The following is a 12,511-nucleotide window of genomic DNA, read 5'->3' as shown; positions in this document are numbered from 1 at the left end:
GCCAGTGGCAGAGAAGAAAAGGCCCTCTCTGAACCTCTTTGAATTGCATGACCTTGTGCTGTTTAGTGTTGGTGTAAACACATTGAGAACAAATGGTCGTTCTTTTTGTCATATATTTATTCCTAATACAAATATGCATTGCCATGCCTTTTCAGCGACAGAGCCTAACAATCTGCTGTGGAACAATCATCCTGTTTTTATGCCTTTGGGACACACTGTGTCCTGTGGCTTTGTGGAAAGATCTGATTTCATTCACTGAAGTGAAACGGCTCTTCGGTAAAACTGGACAGACTCTGGTGTTTTTTAACAGAATCATCAAATTTTAACCATTATAACTTATAATAAAAGATAAAACCTGAGAATAAGATTCTCTGGAGAGAATCTAGAATTTCTCAGTATATCTGTATAAAACTGAGGATATTTCATGACAGTTTTTGGATCATTTGTGTCAAAGGGTTAAGGAAGACATGACACATGAATACTTTTTGGTATGATTATTGATTGACTGTGAACAGAACATCCTGAAGTGTTTTTCTTTTCCTCTTACACCTCAGAAATATGTCAAGAATTTTTAGTTTATGAACATTCATTTTTATAGAATGTCATGAAGACTCATTAGCTCTATTTATCATTTACATTATAACAGCTAGAAATAGACAACCCCAAACCAGCCGTTCCTTCACTTATTTACATACTAAGAAACACGACTGAATGTTTTTCCTAAATAGCAATGCATTTTTAATTATATTTATTATCAGATTGTGTCCACCATACAAGTCTCTGTGTAATTTGTTACTACAGAAATGCTAATGTATTAGAATGAGCATGTTAATATAAACTGTGGTCTGAAGTAAAACTGTCAGAGCCACTGTTATAGAATATTAATCAAAATCCAGATTTGAGAATTCAACAGCCTCTGTGGTATAATATTGAATGAATTTTAAATATTTAATAAACACTCGGCTAAAACACTAATGATAATATAATGCAACAGTTTAAATAGCAGTGCATACAAGGTTTTATTTAACTTACTGTAGTGACATCAATTACCAAGATGCTGTACATTGTCAGGTCTTCACTTTGAAAATAGTACAAGATATCCATACAGTGTGTACATAAAACACAATAAAACAAATCCACACTTGTTTTTGATAAATAAATGGCTTCGATGATTTTCATGATGCATTGTCCATGATCCAAATTGCGTTTTTTTTTACATTTTAAAGGGGAACAGTCACACAGTCAAACAATGATGTGATCAATTCTATCTACTCCAATTCTGATGACATTTTGTTGAATGGATTTACAGAAACAGACTTGTTTTATTTTAGATTTCTTTGGGTGTACTTGCAAACTAATCGTGCTCCCACATAACAGCAGTAAGTATTACACAGTGTAAATGTGTGGGGAATTTTCAGGTAATTCTCTATCTGTGAGAATTCTTGCACACTGCATACAAAAATAATCCTGTGTGACTTAAATAATAAAGAAAAATAATAAAATTAATTAATTAATTAACTATTTATAATAATAATAATAATAATAATAATAATAATAATAATATTTTTTACACCTAGGGAAAGAAATCTGAATACAATTACGGATATTTGTTACACAAAACAAATACACCCCTATGCCATTTTGAACACAGAGTGGTATAACAGCTACATTACATATTTCAGGTTTGTATGACCACTTTACACATATGACATGTATATCTTCCAGTTTCTGTAAAATGGTTTCAACAGCAAATCACATGGTTGCCTTTTTTAATCTCTGAGTAAACCAGTACTTTCCACTCTTTAAAATAACCAGATGTGACTGTTCCTCTTTAAAACATGTGCAGTAGTCCAGGCTTCTGTGTACTTGATGAGTCTTTAAGGTAGATGAACCTTACTGCAGTAATTCATGTCATATTTCATACAAACACAATACATAAAATATCTGCACCTGAAAAGAAGACCTTCATGTGTAAGCATATGTTAGGTAGTATAAGAGACATAAAAGGCCAGATACTCAAAATGAAGAGTAGTCATGTCAAACCGTGCCAATTCAGTTCAGTTCAGACCATGCAGTTGTGGTCATAAAGCAACTTTCTTTTTATGTGATATAAAGAAGTGATTGTGACATGAACTGGGACAGACTCGAACATATCAGTCTTCAAACAACATGAATGATTACGCATCCACGCATCAACGCATCAACCAACACTATTTCCAGACAAATACACAGCAAATAAATTTTTTGAGAATGCACATCATGTTATGACTCATGAAGAACACCATGTTCAGAAAAGCCATTTGTTGGGACTCAGGTCTGAAAAACAATCTCAGATTAACTTGAAATAATGTATTTTGGGGTTTTTTTAAGCATTCATTGTTTTACACTGAACACATTGTGTACATTGACTGATGATTATAACATTAGATCTTAATCTACATTACATGCCTTCAGATTAGATCATTATGCTTTTGTCATCTCACTTTTCAATAAGCAGTTTCATAAAGTAACAGGAACTGTATATTTTCAAATGTAAGGCTGAGAGCTAGTCGTGTTTTATTATAATTACTGATTGACTTTAAGCATGGTTTAACAAGCCCTGATAAAGTAACAAACATTAGATAACTTTAATTATTTGTATACTTATTTTTATGATCTCACATTCACTGTTTATCCCCAGCCACTGGTTCATATGAGGTCTTCTGACATTTTTTTATTTAAAAAACGGGTTCATGACACTGCACACTTCTGGTCTTTGCACTTAGGGCTTTGCTGGAGCAGTGTTAGCGCTGCAGTTAAAGTTCAGGACTGAGTTTAATAATAAACATAATAAACAGAAATTAAAGTGACATCTCTGAATCTTTTGTTGAATTATGGACAGCTGGTTGCAGCCAAGGTTTGAAAATAAAATAGTTACATCTGTAAGGAGAATACTGTTATAATACCAAAGTCTCAGTGTAACAATACTAGGAAACATAGCCATGGTGAAGAATTGGTCTAAACTCTGCCATTTTTTACATCCCCTAAAGCTCCCCAGATGTCAAACAGAAAGACATCAGGGAAGGCAAAATCCCCCAGGACAGAGTCCAGAGCCTCTGCAAAATCGCCTGGATTTTGCTTGTCTTTGGCGGCTTCTACAATGGTAGTTGCTGCAACAACAAAAAAACCCACAAAGAAGGATAAAATGGCATTATATTTCTCTGAAACCTAACGTTTTGTTTCTAAAAGGTACATTAAAATTAAACTTTCCTTAAATAATGTCAGTTTTCAGTCATGTGTCACAAAAGCTTCTGCACTTTATTAGACTGCATGTTTCTATGGGATTTGTGTGATATTGCACTACATAGTCCTTCAGTGTGCAAAGAACTGAAATGTACAAAGATTCTTACACATGCTTCACAATGATTGTGCAATAAGATTCCACTGAGGGCCTGGTTCATCTCAGGAGTTTGAATCTAATCCCAGTGTAAACTGTTTTTTCTGAGCATGTCCATTTTTAGATGAAGTGTCTGAAATTAGATTTATGGAGAAAATCTCTGCTGCATAGTGGAATTGGTCCTAACATCAAAGTGCATGATAACTGCCTGATTAATAGTACATTTATAGTAGCATTTGTCAACAGGAGTAGTGATTAATGACTGACTAATAAAGATGCTGTACTGTGCTACAAAATGCTATAGCTATATTCCTTGTCTAAGCTGAGTTATGACTAGAAATGTTTGGACCTGTTAGAGCTTACAATAAACTTTGTTTTGTTTAGAGCACTGCTGGTGACATCCTTGCAATTGAACATCTCAGTTCTATAATAACTAGATAAAAGAGATGATGTAGTAATGATAAGAGCTTAACTCCATCCATTTTTTGAACCTCACACTCACACACCCTTTTACATACAACAGACAATTCAGCAGTGGTGGACCGTCAGGGCCAACAAGGCCTTCTCTGCTGGCCTAAACAGCAGTGATCTGAATGACTGACTTGCATTTTAATATATTTAATATATTTTTCCATGAATGTATAATAAATTATCCCCAATAGTCTATTCTGTACATTTCATAGCTTTTCTCTTGGTTGCACTGCTTCCAGTAGTGTATATTTATGATAAGAGTATTTATCCAATCATATTTCAGCTAGTGGCTGACATCATGTGTTGCCTTAAGGCCTTCAGAATCAATAGTGCAGGCCCCCGTAGCTTAAAAAAAGGTGTAATGAAATTGTTACATCGACCAATCACTGGGGCGTCACTGGGGCCATCTAGCAGGCATACGATTACGACAGCAATGTCCTGTCCTTTGATTGGATAATTGGAGTAGTCAGAGGCAGCGAACCGCAGAAACTAAATAAAATATATATATTTTAACTCACAATGGCTGACAGAGAAGAAATCAATTTGGTCACAGACATCCTTACAAATGCATTTTCAAAACAGACTGTAAAAAAATGGACTATTCCTTGTGAGGTGTGAAATACTGTAGCCTAATTTCTTTTTAACGATTGATTAGTATCAATTGCCGTGGCATCATAATGATGGTATATAGGTGGATTAATTCAGGAACGACACCAGTGAAGGCCTAGGTGTGAAATGCATGGCCCACCACTGAAATTCAGAGATGCCAATCAGCCTACAACACGTGTCTTTGCACTGGGGAGAAAACTGAAGTACCCAGAAGAAACCCCTAAAGCAGGCCCAGAAAGGGCCGGTGTGGGTGCAAGTTTTCATTCCAACCAAGCAGAAGGCTTTCAGTAGACTCAGGTGTGGCTTCTGCTTGGTTGGAATGAAAACCTGCACCCACTCCGGCCCTTTCAGGATAACATTGGACACTCCTGCCCTAAAGGGAAAACATGCACACACACCAAAACAAGATGTATGAGGCATATTTAACACTAAGCCACCATGCCCACCAGCTTCGTTTTGTAACTCCACAATTGTATTGATACATACTGTATCTTTTTATCAACCTCAAAATTAAAGACATATTTTATTTTCCCTTGCTTCATTTTTAGAACTGGCACAGTGAACTAACACAATATTAATAAACATTAGAATAGAGCTCTTACCATTATATCATCTATTAAATCTAGTTCTTGTAAATTATAGAATCGATACATTGGTTGTTTTGTTTTGTTTTGTTTTGATTTTTAAAATGAAAAAAAAAATGCATAAAGAAAAAGTGTCAAAAGCAGAAATATGTTGTATAGATTGCAGAAACCACAAAAGTTGCTGGATTGTGACCTGATTATTGTACAACCCATTTTGTAAACATTTAATAGATGTGACTAATATTCCCTAAGAAATTCAGTCAAATTAGCTCATGTTAACTAGCTGGCTAGGTTCAGCAGTTGAGTTAGGTTTAGCAGTTGAGTTAGGTCACTAGCTAGCTGCCATTTACCGTGAAGATTTTGTAAATTTTTTAATTTTACCAGGTCCTTGGTGTAACATTATCCTTCTGAAAACATCCTAAAACTCTATGTATAAATCTATAGTCTCACTGGAATACATTGGCAGAAATGTAGACTCTGGAATGTGTTCTATATTTATTATTAATGCTGTGAGGCCTGATTCACACAGTATCAACTCCTTTTGGGAATTTTATACACAGGATATGACCCATTTAAGTAAAATCACATCTCACCAAGTTCAGGATCCCGAATACCCATGTAGCTTTCCAGAAGATCATCAACCTTCTTAATGGCCTTCTCCTCGAACTCACTGGGCTGATGGGAAATGGATGAGATATGAGAGAGGAGTGACTCAGATTTAGGGCATTCAGAGTGTTTTCATATCATTAAGACAAGTAACTCACCATTTCTTGAACAGTCGCTGTTCCTTTCGAGCGCAGACGTAGGGTTTCTTTCCCACTGACCATTTTGCCCTCACTGGATTTAGGTGCTCGTGTCCTCTGACCAATCATGTCTCAATGAAGATGCAAAAACAGACTTGGATCAAATGCATCATACAGATCCGACAGGACAGAACTATTTAAAACCATTTCTTTTCATTATTAGTTCCAGCTAATGACATGAGGATGAGCACATAGAAAGATGGGAGTTTTCTTATTATTATTTATTGCTAGTATTTCTACCACTTATTACAGACATTGAACAAGTTTACAATTCAGCTCAATAATTCAATATTTATGTTAATAAATAATAACAATAATAAATTTTGCTGCTTAAAGAACATGGTTGCTTAACATTTTCAATAATAATTCAAGTAAATCTAAACAAATCATACTGACATGAAATTTGTTTATTAAGATGATGCTCAGAAAGGAACACATTTTTTTCACTGGGTTTTTTGGGCCACTGCACCACAATTACATCATGATGTAAAAATGTACACAGTTTAATCTAAGACATTTTCGTGATTCAGCTTTCACATGTGTGCTTTTCTAACTTCTGAGAAGCATGACTGTGGTCTTTGATCACACTTGAAAAAACATCTACATATATACATGTTTATTTGACCAAAAATATGTATTTTGTTATTCTTCATGTATCATTTTGAACTGTGGACGTCAGAAGGAGCTACGTCACTTCTAAAACATGGTTTCCTGGAATTGTAGATTAAAATCTCTGGTGATTTTTTTTTCTTAATTTAAACATCTGTTGTTTTACCAGTAAAGCCAAAAACACTTTATTGCAGATACAGATGTTAAAGATAAAAGTGATATCACTTTAGCAAATAAATGAGAATGAATTTCATGCTTAGAATACAGATTTTACACACAAAGCCATTTTAGTTGCTGTTGTTTTAAACAACCGCTAAGCCACTTCTCTGGATTCATTGTTCCACTTTTTCCACCTGTTACCCAGCATTCAGTGTTACAACATGGCTAGAGAATACTCATCTGTGATTGATTGCTGCTATCCATTGTTTTCTTACATCAGCACACCTTTAATGTAGATAAAATTCAATCACAGTTCTATATCAGTGCTCATGATACTGTGTAACCATAACAGTGGACATAAACAAGAGCTCCTGCTACTAAACAAACCCTTTCCTAAAGCATCTTTTCTCAAATATACAGTAAGGTACCAGGAACAGACTTTTAATATATTTATAAATGTACATTTCCAGTAGTGTCCTCTATGTTTTCCACATGATTTTACAGAATATCATGGCAGTAGAATGCATTTGCCAAACCTGTATTCATCATATTTAAATACTTGTGCATAAAGGTATGGTATAAACTAAAATGTATAGTTTGAAGTCAAATGTAATCCACTGTACTTATTAATTTTACTCAACTAAACGGTTTTATACACTTGAGCATATGAGGGTCCAAGCTATGTCACCTGCCAGTCAGAGAAAGGTCCTCTTCTGCAAACATGAGGTCACATTTGGCCAGGATTAGCTAGTGTCGCTGTGAGAGAGTGAGAGATGAGAGAGTTTGCCGTCCCTCCCAACCAGGGGAAAATGGTATTGTCAGGATTTACACTTGTGATATCCCAGCGGTGGGAAGAACACTTTTCTCTTACCCTACTCAAGAACCTATACAGTGAGATTTACAGTGAAACTAAGAATAATGAATGCTCTACTAGATTCTGTGTTATGGCCCCTAGTATCTCACACAAAAGTGAGTGCAGGTGAGAATGCAGAGACAGCATTTTTTAAAAAGTTCCTGGACTCCTTTACTGTTTAAGGCTTTTGCTTAAGGACTCAGCTGTGCACTCAGACAGTCTTTATGACTAATAATGAATGTCATGTCTGGAAGGAAACAATGCTGTGTGGTTAAGTATTTTCTCTGTTAAGCCTCATAAGAAACCCTTAAAACTACTTATGGAGCACATCATTATTTCCAAGTCTTAATGGAAGTAATTGGAAGCGCATTTCAGATTGAGATGCTGATATGTGTTTGTGTTAATGTTATAAAGAACCTGTGAGGCCTGTGTCACTCATTATCAGCCTCTTTAAGGCTTTTAGAATGAAGCTGACAAAACCACAAGCCCAAGCCTTTAACCAGGGAGATATCAAAGCCCTGTGTATTCATGTTGGTGTTTTTCTATAATTGCAAATACAATCTGCGTTTGTCTGAGCAGAACCATATCAAATCCATATGTACTGAGTCTGTAGGTGACAGCATGGCTCAATCCCTGCTAAATAAGACATCAGTTTTATTCTGAGTGGAAGTGTTTGGTGGCCATTTTTCCCATCTGGCTTAGCTGTGCTTGCTCTTCTCATTTGGTGCACACTGTAAGATGCTCTTTGTGCACGAGGGAGTGTAATTACATGCATTGTGCCCATGACTGGTAATCCATCATTTTCAAACATCCAATTAGCTAATGGTATAATGATAATCAAAGGCTCTTCAATTATTAACAGTAATTTTCTGTCAGAGAGGGAGCAGAGGAACAGGCATACTCATTTTCACCATATGCATATTAACACTAATTCTGCATTTGCTTCATCTCCGCATGATTTTACTGCCAAGAGAAATTAGAGCTGTTCCATCTCAATAGCATTACTGTCTTTAACCCCTGAAATTATAAATGGCCAGATCATTATCATTACTGACTGCTCTAAAACGCTTTATGTATCACTATAATTAAAGTAAGGTGCGATTAAAAGCTTATTGTCTCGCAATTGGGCAGAGCTAGGAAGATAATGTAACTCCAGCTTAGTATTTAAGTGATAGCGCATTACAATTAGGCCGCCATTTAGCCATTGTAAGTATTTTAAGAATTTCTTAACATGCATTTTTCCATTCACAAAAATGTGCTAACCCATCTCAGGCAAGTGAAGTTTCTTTGGTGATAGCCTGCATTTTGAGATTTTAGGCATAGAATTAGAAAAAATGCACAAACTGTGCTTAAGTAGTATTCAGGTTAATGGCACAAGAACATTAAGGACATTTTAATGATTTGATTCTAATCGTATTCATTGATTTTCATCCTAGAATTTGAGAAACACAATTGTACTTTCAAAGTGCTCTCATTGTCTATCTTGCGGATCTAAAAAGTCTACCCACTCCTGTTATAATTACAGGTTTTGGTGCTATAAACAAATGTAACCAAGATAAATCATCTCAGATCCTTTCTCACCATTAATATGATATAGGAACCAACAAAACCAACAGTAAAATTCAAGTCAAAAACAAGCAGTAACATTTTAGAGGAAATAAAAAAAGAAAAGAAAACCATTTCATTAACCTGGAGCCACACTCTTTAATTAATACTTTGTTAATGTGCCATTTGCTTGTAATACAGCACTCTTCATAGTGGACTACCAGCTTAACACATATTATTTTAGCAATTGTATACCACTGTTCTTTGCAAAAATACTCCAGATCTATCTTCTGCTTCTGGTAAATGCTTAACTTAGGTTTTTGTTGATTGCTATTTCACATTAATGTTGGGAAAGATCTGATATGATTTCTCATGGTTTCCTCAGTATCCTAACTAACAGGATGTTAAAGAAATTGAAATGACCCTCCTTTTTCCTCTTCCTCATTAATAGACTGTATAATCCATTTGCAAGGCCATTCTCCATTATAATCTGAAAGGCTCCCATTACCGTTCAAAACACAAAGTACTCCAGAATGGACAATTCTCAGCTCTGTGTATGTGAGATACTGAAGTGTTAGTTTCCTCTCTTTGTATGAAGACAATAATTATAATTTAATTATAGTATAATTGTGAGTAATTTTGTGTAACTTTTAATTGTGAGTTAAGCGTGCTTTTTTCCTTTGGCCAGTGTGCGTGTGGGAATGTTTTTTACATAATTAATAGGAATGTCTGACTCTTTTGACCTTGTGGGTGATATTTTGATGTTTTTTTTTTTGTTTGTTTTTTTAGAAAACCAAATGAGCCAAAAGAATTCCTTTTAGTTACTGAGGTATGGGTTATACGTAGGTTTAGCATATCAGTAATTATATGAATTAATTAAATTTGGTTTAATAATTAAATGTAAGAACACAAGGACGCCTGTGTGTCTGGATCATAACGGATTGTGTGCTAGTACAGGATCTGACCACACGGTGGCAGTGTTTGTCCGTCAGATTCGCTCTGAATGACTATTTGCGTCTCTCTAGAGGAAATGAATGGATTATGAACTTTATGGATTATGCTTGTTAATAATTTAGTCATTAAATTATTTTAATTCCCCCTCTAACAATAACAGTCCTTACTGTTTAGGGATATTTTAAATTGGAGCAGGATTATTTTTTAATTAACTAATTCAATTAATTTCTTTTAATATTGAATTACATTTATGTTTTATTTAATTCATTTAAATAATATAATCAAATAATATTTTTTAAAATTAAAAAATTCAAACTAGAAAGTCACCAAAAATAACAACAAAAAAAGGAAAAATTAAAATATAGTATAAATATGATAAAGAATCATGTTTGTTATTAAGTAAAAGCAAAGCACTGAATGATAAGAGTAGTGGAGCATGGTGATGATGATCACACACACACCCACACACACCCACACAGACACTCACATTTGGAGGCGATAGTGACGACACACACGGAGGAGATGATGACTCACCAAACGCTTTCTTGGGTCCCACCAGCCTGAGAGTGAATGGCTCTCCTCGTGGCTGCTCTTTCAGCATCTTTGCCACTTCATAATGACGGCATCCCACAATGCTCTGGTCATTAATAGCCTCGATGTGATCACCAACACATACGTTTTTCAGTCTGTCGATAGTGCTGCCCTCTTTTATCCTCTGGCAGGAAAAACAAGGTTAAATAACTATTAGACAAAGTCTGATATCTGTCTGTCTCTTTATCTGTCAGTCTGTCTGTCCTGTCTGTCCAGCAATATGTCTGTCTGCCACTATTCTGTCTCTCTTTCTATTTGATGTCTGTCCTCCAGCCATCCTCTGTCTCACTCTTCCATCCTCCTTCCAATTACCTCTCTGTCTGCCTATCTGTCTGTCTGTATGTATGTGCATTTGTCCTGATATTAGTCTGTCGGTCCTCCATCCATCCATCCATCTGGCTGGCTGCCCTAGATTCATTCACCTACCCTGTCCTCTGTCCAACTAACTATATGTATGTCCTCCTTTCTGTGTGTCCTTCTAATTGTTGGTCTATCCATTAGTCTGTCTGTCTGTCTTTCCTTCACCCATCCACCTATCTGCTTACTTAATGAGGTTAGTGGTAGGAGTAGACATGGCCTTCTTTAGTTGCAGCAACACAGAGGTCAATGAAATGTCCTTACAAATATCTGTGTGTGTCCGCACCTTTATGAAAGCATATCCAGCACCATTATCAGTGATTGTCAGGCCAAGGGCATCTTCAGTTTTAGTGACCTCCACCTCTTTGGTTTCTCCTCGGACATGTGCAAAGATGAAGTCTTCAAGGCCAATCTGCCCCCCCAGCAGCTTCTGCATGTCCACTTTGTGTGAGTTTAAAGTGCAGAAGAGGATCTGGGTAAATGGGGAGAGATAACAGGGAAGGTTGAGAGAGAGAGAGAGAGAGAGAGAGAGAGTACAGTACTCATTATTACTTTATAATACTTAAACTCCATATACTCATAGTGATACTTATATATTAATAAGAGCTCTGACAGATAATGGCCAGGGAATCTTTTTGTTGTGATCGTTATCAAGGCACAGGCAAGTCACATGCAAACAGATGGTTGTACTTTCTGTTTTCTTTTCATAACAAGCCCCAAAATAGAGAGAAAAGAGAGAGGCTGGTGAGTGAGACTTTTATACCTCTGATAACATAAGTGCTAACATGTCTTGCAGACATTCTACAATATTAAATGTAACTGTAACCACATCAAAGTCTCATTTATTAATAAATGTAATAGTATAATGATTGGCAAGCTGATGTAGTATAAGAGCAACAAAATACTTTGGAAGCATGCATGTTATTGGAAAATAATCCACTGTTGGGTGATCTCATGACACCACAACTATTTTCCTATAACAACACACCCCACTGTCTTTTATTCTGTACTTTAAGATCCAGATATCAAATATCTTTTAGCCTACATGTCCCATTTACACTTGAAAACACTGGCTTGGGTCTAAACAGGAGCACTTACAAGAGATAAACACATTTCCTGGGATGGAGCCTTTAACTATGAGATAGTTATAAAGGACTGTAGATAAGATTTTAAGTCTTTTCAAGGACATGTGCAGTTTTATTGTGCTTTGTGAAGTCAACAGGTTTGCTACATGAGTTTGGACATTAAATATGTCAATTGTAAAGACGATGTTCTGTGCTACGCAAGGTATTTCTACTGGTCTGTTTTAGGACAAAATCACTGAAAGTCAAATATACATGACTATACACATATAGTATAATAACAGTGTGGCTCTATACATTTTAACTAATAATAATAATCACTCAGCAAGTTTTCATGATCCTGGATTCTATTATTTTCAGAGTTTTAAACAAAACATCGTATAAATTAAAATGATTCCTAATATCATACTGTTTGACTAATAGACAGTGAATAATCTGTTCACACTGACCTTATTATAAGCAGTTAGCTGGCCTGTATTGGTTTTGGTCCATTATGAATAATACCATTCTGTCTCATG

General features: G+C 35.6%; 1 protein-coding gene across 1 annotated transcript in view; it reads right to left on the bottom strand.

Moving 5' to 3' along the window:
- Positions 1-994: 994 nt before the first annotated feature.
- Positions 995-12,511, bottom strand: part of gipc3 (GIPC PDZ domain containing family, member 3) — an 11,867-nt gene continuing 350 nt past the window's right edge. Inside the window, exons 2-6 of the mRNA XM_058400959.1 lie at positions 11,198-11,383; positions 10,498-10,678; positions 5,805-5,914; positions 5,634-5,715; positions 995-3,149 (exon numbers count right to left, since the gene is read on the bottom strand). Coding sequence (XP_058256942.1) covers positions 2,998-3,149; positions 5,634-5,715; positions 5,805-5,914; positions 10,498-10,678; positions 11,198-11,383 — 711 coding nt within the window. The 3' untranslated portion in view covers positions 995-2,997. The remainder of the gene's footprint in view (positions 3,150-5,633; positions 5,716-5,804; positions 5,915-10,497; positions 10,679-11,197; positions 11,384-12,511) is intronic.

The sequence above is a fragment of the Hemibagrus wyckioides genome, linkage group LG10, assembly GCF_019097595.1.
Source record: "Hemibagrus wyckioides isolate EC202008001 linkage group LG10, SWU_Hwy_1.0, whole genome shotgun sequence".
Taxonomy (NCBI): Eukaryota; Metazoa; Chordata; class Actinopteri; order Siluriformes; family Bagridae; genus Hemibagrus; species Hemibagrus wyckioides.
The sequence above is the reverse complement of the archived record's forward strand: the minus strand, read 5'-3'. Positions and strand labels throughout refer to the sequence as shown.